The sequence below is a fragment of the Hyaloscypha bicolor genome (assembly GCF_002865645.1).
Source record: "Hyaloscypha bicolor E unplaced genomic scaffold K444scaffold_10, whole genome shotgun sequence".
NCBI classification, from domain to species: domain Eukaryota; kingdom Fungi; phylum Ascomycota; class Leotiomycetes; order Helotiales; family Hyaloscyphaceae; genus Hyaloscypha; species Hyaloscypha bicolor.
The window spans coordinates 4,380,252-4,392,803 of NW_020194512.1; the positions used below are offsets into that span (position 1 = coordinate 4,380,252).

Below are 12,552 nucleotides of genomic sequence, written 5' to 3' on the forward strand. Positions count from 1 at the left end.
GTTCAGCTAAATAAACGAGCATATGCAGAGTTTGATAATATGGTTCAACTTAAGCGATACTATGGTTCAACTAAAACCCCCTATAACAACAAACTCAGACCAGCTGGAAAAGGGGCGACGTGGGTCATCACTAAGCATCTGCAATGGAATCAAAAGCCGTCTCCTCCGAATTTCGATAGATGAAAGATGATAATAGAGATTGTACTATCTACTTATCCTCCTTCGTCGTCGCTATCGATTTCAGACCCTTGAGTCTCCGTTTCTTGGCTAATGCTCCTCCCAACTCTACTATATATCTCATAGCTTTCTTCGCGACAAGACCCACATAAAATATCCCATCCACAATGCTCAATAGCATACTTCCTTTTTCTTTCTAATCGCTCCGAGCACGGATTCCCTGTATTTGATATTGGTACTACGCCCACATTTATCATCCCTTGAATCGTGTCTTCTTCATTTTCAAGTTTTCCTGACGAGATATACTCCAACATTCGAATCTTCCAGTAACCCCGGAGAAAGTGTGCGATAAGTCCATCCGTCGCGAGATAGTGCGCCATGAATTCATCTACCAACAGTTTTAGTTGCTCGATTCCGTGCCGTTCCTCGTAATGCAGCTCATGCTCCTCAGATTCCTCGAATCGAGGAGCAAATCGCTCGAGTTTACCGCCTTTACAGACTGGCTTACAGCAAGTGTGTGTTAGACCCAATGCTTCAAACGTTGCTAATCGCAAGATGCTGTACGCTAGAGATCCTACGAACTGATCTCTGCGATCGTCCATAAAGCTTAGTACCTCCTCTGCGTCTTCATATGAGCGACTGCCCTTCAGAAAAAAGACAACAAGATTGCAACCAGAAGACGTGCAGGGACAACAACAATCATCATAGAGTTCAAGGGAATATAATGAGGGATAGGCCTTAGAAACTTCATAGAATAGTGGACGGGTTTGAGCGCGGTGGTAATCGCTGAACTCGCTCAGGAAGTACCAGATATAACATGGCAAGGGCGTTGCAAGGCCGCGACCATGGGTCGGGGGAGATTGAGACTCCCGCATGCTAACTCCCTTTCCCAAGAGCCAAAGAACGACGAAAAAATTATGACAATCACCCTCGGAGCAGTGAAGCTCAATAGGAGTAAAGCCGGCTTCGTTTTCGACATCGATATCCACGAATCCAGCCTCCCAAAGTTTATCTGCAGCTATCATAGTAAGATCTCGCTGATGATAAACAAATTCCCAGGGATATTCCCTCTGAGCACGCATCGGAGCACGCAATTTGATCCCTTCACTGTCTGTTGCTCGGCAGGCTCCTACGAATTTGACATCGAGATTTTCATCTGTGTCTAAGTGTGGTGCTGCATGAATATCCGAGGACAGACTGATGGTTGTCTCATGATAGAGAATTTCTCTATGACGAGCCATGATGCTTACAACCAAAGACAAGACGGGCTCGCCAATTTCTCTGGCATAGGAAGGTCTGCCCCATCGATCGGTTTCCCTAAACCAAGAAATGGCGAATTGCAAGATATCGTCTTTATTCTCCAATGATGTGGATAATAAAATGTGGGGTGCTTCGAGATCGGTGGAGTGGAAAGAATATGCTAATGGGGTATGGCCCTGTCTTTCAGGCTGTTTAATCAATTGTGACCCTCCATGATTGAGTAAAATTCGAAGTCCCCGGGGCCAGTCGAATGCAAGGTGGAGCGGATTCTGGTCCCAAATTGTTTTCTCAGACATTAATGAATTTGGAAACTTTGACAATATTCTGAGAACATCATCCTCATTGCGACGTCGTATTGCGGAGCTAAGAGGACCTATTCCGAAGGACTCTGGGGAATTATTCTGGTTAGAATATTGAGGATGCAACTGGTCAAGGACCACCCACCTTCGTACACCTCGGGAACCTGCCGCACGAAATGGCATGAATTCACACATGCTACTTCATCTTCGAATCCGTTATTTATAAGTTTAACCGCATCTGCTCCTCTACTGGCTAATTGAGCCATTACCAATAAGCTTGCCTGAGAGAAAGGTCTGTCACCCGACCCTAGAGCCAGATCGTCCCACAGTGTTCTATGAAGATATCATTGTATAAGTTAGGAAGCCATATAATAATAAATTCAAATACAAGGAACTCAGTACTCACGCATAATGGCAATCAGGTTCATAAGCGGGAACGTGAGCATCAAATAGCCCAACCGTCAATTCGATCCATCTTGATGTTTTATACATTTCATCAGGGTCGGGCAACCAATGCACTTTACGAAATTCATCAAATTTATGCCTATGATGCAAGTGATCGCTTAGAGCAAAATGAACATGCTATATTGACATTAGTTTCTTGAGAAATTCGGGGTATCGAGCCAGATTCCTTTTACATACATGGAGAAGATTTCTTCCTTTTTTATCAACATCATAGGGCGAAGCCTCCCCTTCCTGAAAGAGTTTCAGAATTTGTTCCAATGACTGTCTAAGGTAATTTTTATTCGCCCAGTATTTCCGAACCTCGTTGCGATTAAGCAAAGTAAATGCGGGAGAATCGTTTCGTACAAGGGAGCGAAGAGTAAGAGTCGGGCTCATCGAACTACCGCCCGCTCCTTCGGAGTGATTGAAGGATATCTCGATGGCTTTTGCCAAAAACCAATTTAACACCGTTATTCTAGCTCCAAAACTAGATTTCTTCGATGATCTGACATAATAAGGGCAATGTTTGTCGTGAGCCTCCGCGGTCTGAGTATGTCGAAAGATATGAAGTGGACCCCATTGTGTGGCTCGAGCTTGGAGGTATGAACGACGATAGCACGAGCAGGGGTGTGATAAAGCTCGTGTGGCGCTATTGCTGGGCCCTCCGGGAATCGTGGCTTCAGCTTCTGAAAGCTTTGCGTTCAATTCGGTGTTTGTGTTACAAACCCATGATAGCAATGAAGGCTTCCGAATCAATTCTATCTGCACTTGTTCTGCGGACGAAATTGATGGTTTCAAATTTTCTCCTTCTTGCATATGTCTCTGGATCTCACTGAGTTGGTCGCAGATTTGATTCAACTTCGTATCCAAGCCCGCTACCCCAGAAACCTGCTCTGCACTGCTGCTAATTGTGTCGACCTTTGCATCTAATTTCAGTACTGAGTCGCATGTATTTGAACTGATTTCATGGATACTTTGAAGCTTGTGGTTGGCTAAGGATATGGCTGCTTCGTTGTTTGAAGTATTAGCCTTCAGAGCCTCGACGGTGGACTGAGATTGCGTCGCGACTGATTCAATCGATATGGCTATCCTCTTGACTTCCTTGCTAGTCTCCAGCTGATTCGACAAGATATTTCTGTTTCAGGATTAGCTATAATTGATGTAGCAGTGGGATTATGAGCAGAGGTATTCACAGTTGCATAGCCTCGCTAGCAAGACTCAAGTCGTCCTTCAGCTCTGAAATTGTTTGATTAAGTCCTTGGATTGTAGCTCTCTTAAAGGGGTATATCAATTTCTTCTTGTTCTGCTGTAATCGGTCTTTCAGACTCTTAGGTGGTTCCTGCGATCGGCACTTTATAAGAGTCTGGGCCAGTTTCTTTTGGCCCTCCTCCAAACGGGATAACGAGCGCTGAAAGTTATCCACACCGAAAATCTGGTGGTGAGATATCTTGGGTATTGCATGACTCAGAACTGATGCCGTGTCACGTAAGTTGTTGAGATGTTGCAAGGTGTTTGCGATCTCAACATCTTGCGACTCCCAAGACTCGTAATATGTTATCAAGCTTTGAGAGACCTGTAGAAGCAGGGACAGGAGTCCTGCGGCGCTTACGGCGATTGAGAGGGGATCCATGTGCGAGTGTTAATGAAAGGGTCTTGAAATTGGAGAATATGAGTAGGGAAAGAGGGACAACCTCCGGATTAAAGAGAGGAGAGCGAAGTCAAGGCTCTGAGGTTCTGTTCTTATGTTGTGGTGGAGGCTGTGCGAGGGTTGTAGTGGAGGCTGTGCGAGATTTTGGAGAAGTTGATTGGTTGAGATGCTGCAATATGTTGAAATTAGGGGCCTGAGGCCCCTAATAGGCTTAGTAAGCCCTAGAACAGAGCCTTAGGGGCTGTGCACTAATAGGGCCTAAGCCATAGGCTTATTACTGAGTAGATTATGCCCTGTAAGGTTGATTCAGGGCATAATATGCCCTGTGAGGCTAAATCGGTTCAGCTGAGGTTGAATGGTTCAGTATAAGGCTCTCTGGTTTAAGGGGTTTAGTGCATGTGACTTAGGGGGTTCAGGGCTATATATACAGGCTACTTACCACTATAGAACAGCAGTCAATTCAGTACGTTTTACTTGGTTTACATTGCAAGCACGTGACCCTAGCTTTATTATTTAGCTAGTTCAATACAATATTGAAAAGTTTTCCGCCACCGTACCGAGGCCTCTAACCCCTGTACTGCCAAAACCCCGATTTTTAATTGCATTCGATATTAGCACTTTATCCGTTACGCTGCCACCAGGGACGGGTTGGCCCGTGCACGACGATTTTCGCGTAATTCTAGCCAATTAGAAAGCTAAACCACCCCCTTAAAAGTATCAATTCTCACTTCTCTCTATGGAATACATCAAAACAACCCCGATTCTTACATAAATGAACGTCGCATTGCTCGCACCCATAGATACTCTAATGCCTTGAGCTTTCCCTGCCCTGATTAGCTGCAATTTGAGCTAGTGCAACCCGTTTTTTCGGCCGATCTCCATATCTCATACCCTTACAGCATACACACTTCCCAGCCTTACTAAGCTTTACTTGCTTGTGCGATTATATAGGCACTTTAGCTTCCTGGCTAATCTGTGATATCCTTCGCTTTGGACAGATCTCACTATCCCTTCCTTTAGTAATTAGAGTACTAATAAGCTGTCTCCTGAAGTCCTGCTGACTCCTGAAGCTCACTTGCCTAGGTTCTGGCACATCACTGCATAAAGCAAGTAAATAGCAATTGATTAGAACCGTACGAAGTAGCCAGTGCTCTAGTACTTGGTGCCCTCCTCGCTCCACGTGCCGCAAACCAGCGTTCTGGGCAGTCAGGTGATCAAACTCATTAACTGCTCCCATATGATAATTATATCCGTCCGCAATTACAGGAATTAAAAGTACCTTTATAGCCTGATTACCAAAAGGTTTTCGTACAGTCTTTGCTTTAGAAGAAGTCTCCTTAGGCCTCTTCCTTAGCCGTAAAACACGCTCGTCACCTGATATAAAGGAAGACATTATTAAAACAAAAGCTTGATCTTTCCACCCAACGTGACACACTTCCCCATTAGGCGTATACCTGGAATGGGTTTCACCCCAGGGTATTACGTCCTTTTTATCTGATTTCTGAAGGTCAAGAAGCTCCTTAATAACCCTACTAGTTGTCCTGCAAGTCCTAGTAATTGCAACTCCCTGGAAGCGAGCGTATTGAATAAAGCGAGTAGAAACAAAGAGATTATCAAGGTAAACGTGATAGCCAGAGCCTTTAGGAAGCTTGGGCAACCTTTTAATCAAGTGCAGGACTACTGCTTGTGTCTTATTTCCCCCATTTCTAGCCTTAATCGTCCCACCAAGCTCTCTTAAAGTATGTATTCCCACAGGTCTATTCTTTTATCCAGGAATATGCCAGTTCCACACAAGTAAGAACCCCCTCTGGGCTGCTCCCCAGACCTTATATCCTGTAGGTATGGGCTTGTTTGGAATAGTAGTTGTCTCCTTTAATCGACCTTCAAATCGTACGATTATCTCGTCCACTGCCAAGTCCCGTCCAGGCTTCCAAACTCTCAAATTAACCTCTTGAATGTGTCTACTAAGGGCTTCGACCTGCTCGGTAGTTTATTAGCTAGTTTCAAGTAAAATGAATAAAGAAATAAGGAGTTATTAGCTACCTTCTCATATAGGCCTTGTTCCTGATTTCCATGGAATCGCACACGCATATGGAGCTCCTGAAACCGATTCCTACTTAAATACTTCGTAATTGGGTGCTCAGATGTTATATCCTTTATTATCCAATAGTCTGCGATCTCATTATCCATATGCAAGCTTATATATATTCGAATCGCAAGGTAGATATATATCTCTCTATAGCATATTGGGTACCAGTCGTTTGCTCGTATATAAGGGCAGGATTCGTCTTGAGGTTTTCGCATATAATTATTCGTCTTCTTAACTATCAAATCAATAATTTTGGGGGTATAATATATAGTAAATAAAGTAATAGAATTATCGGGAGAAACGTCTTCAGGTAAGGTGATTTCCCAGCCGAATTCGGGCAATTGCATAGGCTTAAAGGTACTCCCCTGCTTACGCAGTGGATCCTTATTAGGCCAAAGGGTCCCTTTATCGGTAGGATCAAACACAGTATTGTCTGGCATCGTAATTGTAGTGCAATTAATTAATTAGATGGTTTATTTACATGTAAATAATAAAGCGTGTTTTTGGTATTCCTCCGGAATATCATTTTTTCCGGTTCCGAAAACCCGTCCCTGGTGGCAGCGTAACGGATATATAGCATATTCGCACTTTATATAATACTTTCGCATATTATACTTGACTTTTAGTATTACTTTAGATATTAGAAATACTATATTTAATTAGGGCTAGACCCTGGAACTAATAATATTAAGGTTTAATTATAAATCGAGAATTAATTATTTATTATTTATAAAGTTTAAAGGAATTAATATATTAAAAATCGCTTAATTATTATACTAATTTAGCATTTTTTAATAAGCTTTATTTAATTTTAATTATTTTTAGAAATCGCGATTTTATATTTCTTTTATTAATAATAGAATTAAAGTTAAGAATTCGAATTTATTATTTATATTACTAATAACTAGCTATAATATTAAAAATTATTATATTTATATTATTAATAGAACTCTATTTTCATTTTTAGGTAATAAGAAATACTTTATATAAGCTTATTATTTTTTTTTGATATTTCTTAGAATTTATTTATAGCCTATTATTATCCAATATAAATATATTATTAATTTATAATTATTTAAGTTTATACTCTAATAGTAATAATTATTATTTATTAATATATAATCTATATTTATAAAAGTTTCTAAAAATACTATTTATAGATCTATTTATAATTATATTCGAAAGTTAATTAAAAGAAATAATATTTCCGATTAGCTAATAAAAAAGAAGTATTTATTATTATTATATCTAGTATTTTATTTATTAATTTATTTTTTAAATATAAAAGTATATATTCTTATATATATTAGAATTAACTAGAATTTATTAACTAAATCTTCTAATATATTTATCTAAAGTTTTATACTATAAGAGTTTTGCCTTTTCTATAATAATATATTCTTATAAGCTTATTAGAATAATTATTTCTCTAATAAACTAGAGTTTATTTATTTCTATTTAGGTTTTCTTTTTTCTTATAACTCTTTTTTTTAAAAAAAAACTTTCTTATTTTATTTTTTAGCTAGTAATTCTTATTATAAAACTATAGGTATTTTTATTTTATATAATTATTAATTTAAATTTCTTTTAATAAATAAAGTTTATTATATATATTAAAATCTATAATTATTAGTTTTTAATCTGGATTATTTTATTTATTATAATTATAATAATAAAATAAAGAATCTAAAAATTATTTCTATTCTTTAATAATTTTTATTTATTTTATTATTCTTTATTAACTATTTAATATTTTTAATAACTTCCCAAATTTATTTACTATTAGTTATAAGGCTTTTTAATAATATACTTTATATTCTAATTTCCGAATTTAATAACCTTTTAAATTAAAATTAAAATTAGTATTAAATAAGGCTAATAATTAGTTTATAACTTGAAATAATAGCTAATAAATATATTCTTATAATTAATAAAACTCTAGCTAATTAAATAAGAATTCTTAGTTTATTTATTAAAGAATTAAAATATTAAAAAAAGTTTTAGCTAAATAAAGCTTATTATATTTAGTAAAAAAATATAAAAAAAAGAAAAATTAGAATTAGAAATTCGAATTTACTGTTTGTATTATTAATAGAACTTTATTTTATTTTTTAGATAATAAGAAATACTTTATATAAGCTTATTACTTTTATTAATACTTTTTAGAATTTATTTATAGTCTATTATTATCTAATATAAATATATTATTACTAGCTTATAGTTATTTAAATCTATATTTTAATAGTAATAACTATTATTTCTTAATATATAATTTATAATTTATAGAAATTTTCGAAAAATACTATTTATAAATTTATTTATAATTATATTTAAAAGTTAGTATTAGTTTACTAATAATATATAGTACTATTATATAGGTATGAAAATATTAGTTATATTAGTTAATAAAGTTATTATTATTTAGAAGTAAGGATTATAGTATTATAGTATTAATATATAATTCCTAAATTTACTAAGCCTAAAAAGGTCTAGTTTACTAGTCGAGTTATTAATAGAATATAAGATTATATAACTATATTTCGTATCCTATATCCTATTACCTATATTTTATTACTTATATCCCATATCCCGTATCCCGTAACTATATATATAATTCCTAAAGAAATAGCTATACTAATACTAGAAACTCTCTAAAAATACAAAAAATAGTATCTCTTTCTAATTATATACAAATTCTCTAATCCGGCCTAATACCAGATTCCCCAAATACTCTATATATTTATATTACTTCTAAGGTTTTAGTTATATACTAAAAACCGTAGCCTTTTATATATAACTTCTCTTTTTATAATATCCTCTTATCTTATATATTTATTTCTTGCCCTATTTATATTTAACTTATTTCTCTATATCTAATTATATAGTATTTATATTAATTAGATACTTGAGGGTATTTATTAGTTTTAATTTTGTTATAAAATCGGCAGGATTTAATTCTCTCTTAATTTATTTAACTTCTATAATCTCTTATTATTTATATATCTAGTAAAAATATATTATATTAATTATTAGATGCTTTTCTCGAATAGTTTCTAATTTAATAAAATATTCGTATAATAACTTTAAATCCGTATAGACTACTAATAATAGTTCTATTTCTAGTATTCTATTAATTATAGATTTGACTAAAGCGCCTATATTAAAGCTATAAGCCATATTATAAAGTTCCGAAGCTAGAATACTTCTAGTAACTCTCTTATATTTAGTAAAGAACTAGTAGATAATATTAGTATATCTAGTTCTATTTACTAGAACTAGAATATATCCGATTTGGGAAAAAAAATTTCTATTATTTATAAATAAAGCATTTATAAAAATAATTAAATATAAGAATTTCTTTACTAGCTTTACAAATCTCAGTTCTCTAGTAGTATTCTTAATTTGCTATTAAATATACTTATTAAGTGCCTTTATATTAGTTTCCGAGGGTTTAATAGCTTAAGTAATAATTAATAGATTATATAAAGCTTCTAGTTAATAGACTAATATAATATATATTTCTCTAATATATTAGGTAATATATTAGTTCTTAATAGAGAGATCTTAATAAATAGTACCTCTATTACTTATAGTAATAGTATTTTTTATAGAAATAATTAGAGGTTTTTATACTAGTATTTATATATAAAAGTAATTCTAGTAATATTTATATAAATAATACTTCTATTAAACTTGAAATTATAATTAATAATAAGATATTTATACTTCTTGGCTAAGAACTTAGTCTTTTAAAGCTTTAGTTACTTTATTTTTATAAAATTATTATTTCTAATAAATAGAGTATTATTAGTTTAAAGGCTAGTAATTCTAAAGAATTACTTATTATAAAGAAAACAAGAATTATAAATTAACTATTTTATAAAAAGCTTATTAATATAATAGAAATAATAAGTTTTAAACTAGTAGTTTCTAGCTTCTAGTATATTATATAGTAGTTTTATAACCTTTAAAACCGAGTTATTATTTAGATTTAGCTCTCTAGTAAGCTCATAAAATAGATTAATATAAAAATTATAATTAAATAAGATTATTAATTAGATATAAGCTTATAAGATATTATATAAATATAGCTCTATAATATCTATTATTATAGTAGTAATACTAAGGATAATTCTCTGGCTAATATATTAAATAATAAGTAATTATATTAATACTATAACGGCGGAATTAATATAATAATTAAAGACTTAAAGTTTAAAGAATCTTATATATTAGAAAATACTAAGCTATAAAATAAAATAGAGAGAATGCCTTAATCTTTAGTATTATTCTATCTAAATAATTCAGGCTTAGCTTTATTTTATATCTATTTCCGATATTTTATTCTTAGTAAATTATGTCTTTATACTAGCTATTATAATAGGCTACTAATTACTAAAGTTCTTATATTATAAAAATAGTTAAGATAATAACCTTAATTTTATAAATAATAATATATAAGAAAAATAAAAAAGCTAGTATAGATATATTAATTAAATATTCTTTTAATTTCTTTTCTTTTATTTAAGAATTTACTTTTTATATAAATCTAGTTAAATATAGCTAAATACTAGTAAGTATTACTAAACTACGATTTAAAATATTAACTAGCTATTTTTGAAGTAACCTTAAAACTAATTCTCTATTCTTATATTTCTTTATTTAGCTTTATAATTATAATAAATAAAATCCTATATAATATCTTTTATAAATCTAATATATAAAGCTAATTATAATTATAATACGAGTTCTAGCCGAATTATCTCAAGTCTTTTATTAATATATTTACTATTTATAGTAGCCCTAATTAGCCTATAAGATAATAGTTTAGATTACAGGCCGAGTTATATAAATATTATTATTATATAAGAATAGAAGCTAGCCTTTTTACTAATATTTAGCCGAGTTACTAGACTTTATCTGGCTCTTTATACTTTTTCTTTTATTCTATTTTTATTTCTATTATTTTCTTATTATAACTTAGTATATTTTTTAATTATTTCATTTATTATTTACTATTAAGTTCTTAGCTAATTTATAAAAATACTATATTCTATAATATATAGAAAGATCTCTTATTCTAATATTTATATTTTTTAATTTCTTCTAATCTTTCTTTACTAATTACTTACTAGAAACTCTATAATATCTCAGAAAAATAACCTATAAATATTTAAAGATATTAATATAGAAATTTAGTATTCTATTATTTTTTTTCTTTAACTAATATAAATATAATAAGTATTTTATATATTATATTATTCTTATAATAAATATTATTATATTTATAGCTAAGCCAGAGAATTATAAATATTTATTCCGAATATAAATTACTAATTTCTTCTCCTCTAATACTTCTATTATATAAGAGTAATATAATAAGTATACTAATTAAGCTACTTGAAAGTTCTATTTCTATTATACTAATTTAAGGCAAAACTAGCTATATTATATAGAAATACTAGATTTATAAAATAGTCTAGTTTCGGGCCTTAAAGCTTAATATAATATACTTTAGACTTATTTAATAAGTCTATAGCAAGTTTATATTATATTATTTATTCTATAGCTTTCTAGAATCTCTTTATATTTATATTTGGAATTAGATATCCGGGCTAGCTTTCTATTAAATATAGTAAGAAATATTTATCTTAGTTAGACTATTTAAGATTTTACTAGATTAGTTAATATATACTAAATATTACCTATATTATAGCTTGATTTCTAATAGTATTATAAGATTCTTTACTTTAATATAAATTAATAGACTAACTATAAAGGTATTATCTGGCTTATAGGCCAAATATAAAACTATTCTCGATATACTTTTCTTTAAGCTACTAGATAACCTATATCTAATAATTAATAAGATTAGTAAAAACTTCTTCTTTCTTTTTTATCCCGACTTCCTAATAATACTTTAGTATAATAATTTTCTAGAGAATAACTTCTATATTAAAGAAATAACCGGCTATATTACTAGTATTATAGATTGGGCTAATACTAAAGTTACTTCCTATAATATCTTACTTAGTAAATTAGAAATTATTCTGGGTATCTAGATAAAACCGAATTAGTATTTCTACCCTTTTTATATTTCCCTATAATAGTAGTTCTGGAATATATTTAATAGCGAAATTAGGGAAGTTTCTGATTTAGATAGGCATTTAATAGAGGTAGTTAGACTAATAGGCTTGCTTTGGATATATGATATTAAGTAAAAGAATACTATATTAATAATATATCTTGAGAGATTTATTCTACTATAAATTACTAATTTATACTACTATCTTACTTTGGCCTTTATTACTATAATTAACTATTCTCTATAATAGCTTGGAATATTAATATTATAAAAGCATATATTAATTATACTAAGCTATTAAGGAAGTATAGCTCCCTTTATATATACTAGTATATATAAAACTGGGAGGCTATATATTACATACCTGAGGCACGTACTAGTATAGCTTGCTATTTTAATATAAAGTCTTCCCTAGACAGGTATCCGGCTCCTTGCCTCAGAGAGAAATAAACAAATACCCTAGGTCCCTCTATCTCGTATATATATATCTTCATATAAAAGGCTTTCTAGATAGATAGATAGTAGTCGCCTCAGGTCCTCTTATCCCAGG

The 12,552-nt window shown here is 31.7% G+C and overlaps 4 protein-coding genes across 4 annotated transcripts; all 4 read right to left on the minus strand.

The window, feature by feature from the left end:
- Nucleotides 1-201: 201 nt before the first annotated feature.
- K444DRAFT_606604 (uncharacterized protein) lies at nt 202-3,861 on the minus strand. Its single transcript, XM_024879025.1, has 5 exons — nt 3,374-3,861; nt 2,379-3,315; nt 2,143-2,318; nt 1,882-2,069; nt 202-1,825 (listed from the first exon to the last, which is right to left on the minus strand). Exons 1-5 carry the CDS (start codon nt 3,808-3,810, stop codon nt 213-215), a joined length of 3,351 nt encoding a protein of 1,116 aa, XP_024744607.1. The 5' UTR covers nt 3,811-3,861; the 3' UTR covers nt 202-212.
- Nucleotides 3,862-4,446: 585 nt separating this feature from the next.
- On the minus strand, nt 4,447-5,582 carry K444DRAFT_690642 (uncharacterized protein; the record flags this gene model as incomplete). The annotated part of the gene is made up of 1 exon (XM_024887773.1): nt 4,447-5,582. A coding segment is annotated over one exon (811 nt), but the record flags the coding sequence as incomplete, so codon positions are not given.
- Nucleotides 5,583-5,593: 11 nt separating this feature from the next.
- On the minus strand, nt 5,594-6,474 carry K444DRAFT_690653 (uncharacterized protein; the record flags this gene model as incomplete). The annotated part of the gene is made up of 2 exons (XM_024887774.1): nt 5,872-6,474; nt 5,594-5,809 (listed from the first exon to the last, which is right to left on the minus strand). The coding sequence occupies exons 1-2, from the start codon at nt 6,355-6,357 to the stop codon at nt 5,594-5,596; spliced, it is 702 nt and encodes a 233-aa protein (XP_024744609.1). The 5' UTR covers nt 6,358-6,474.
- Nucleotides 6,475-8,920: 2,446 nt separating this feature from the next.
- On the minus strand, nt 8,921-9,322 carry K444DRAFT_515980 (uncharacterized protein; the record flags this gene model as incomplete). Its single annotated transcript, XM_024873639.1, has 2 exons — nt 8,921-9,133; nt 9,194-9,322. Coding segments are annotated over 2 exons (342 nt in total), but the record flags the coding sequence as incomplete, so codon positions are not given.
- Nucleotides 9,323-12,552: the final 3,230 nt, after the last annotated feature.

What these genes read in the sequence shown, in the direction of transcription:
- K444DRAFT_606604 (XM_024879025.1), bottom strand. Translation starts at nt 3,810, where the DNA reads ATGGATCCCCTCTCAATCGCCGTAAGCGCCGCAGGACTCCTGTCCCTG. An exon ending in GCTAGCGAGGCTATGCAACT is followed by an intron (nt 3,316 to 3,373) that starts GTGAATACCTCT and finishes ATCCTGAAACAG; the next exon opens with AAATATCTTGTCGAATCAGC. An exon ending in GAACCTGATTGCCATTATGC is followed by an intron (nt 2,070 to 2,142) that starts GTGAGTACTGAG and finishes ATATCTTCATAG; the next exon opens with AACACTGTGGGACGATCTGG.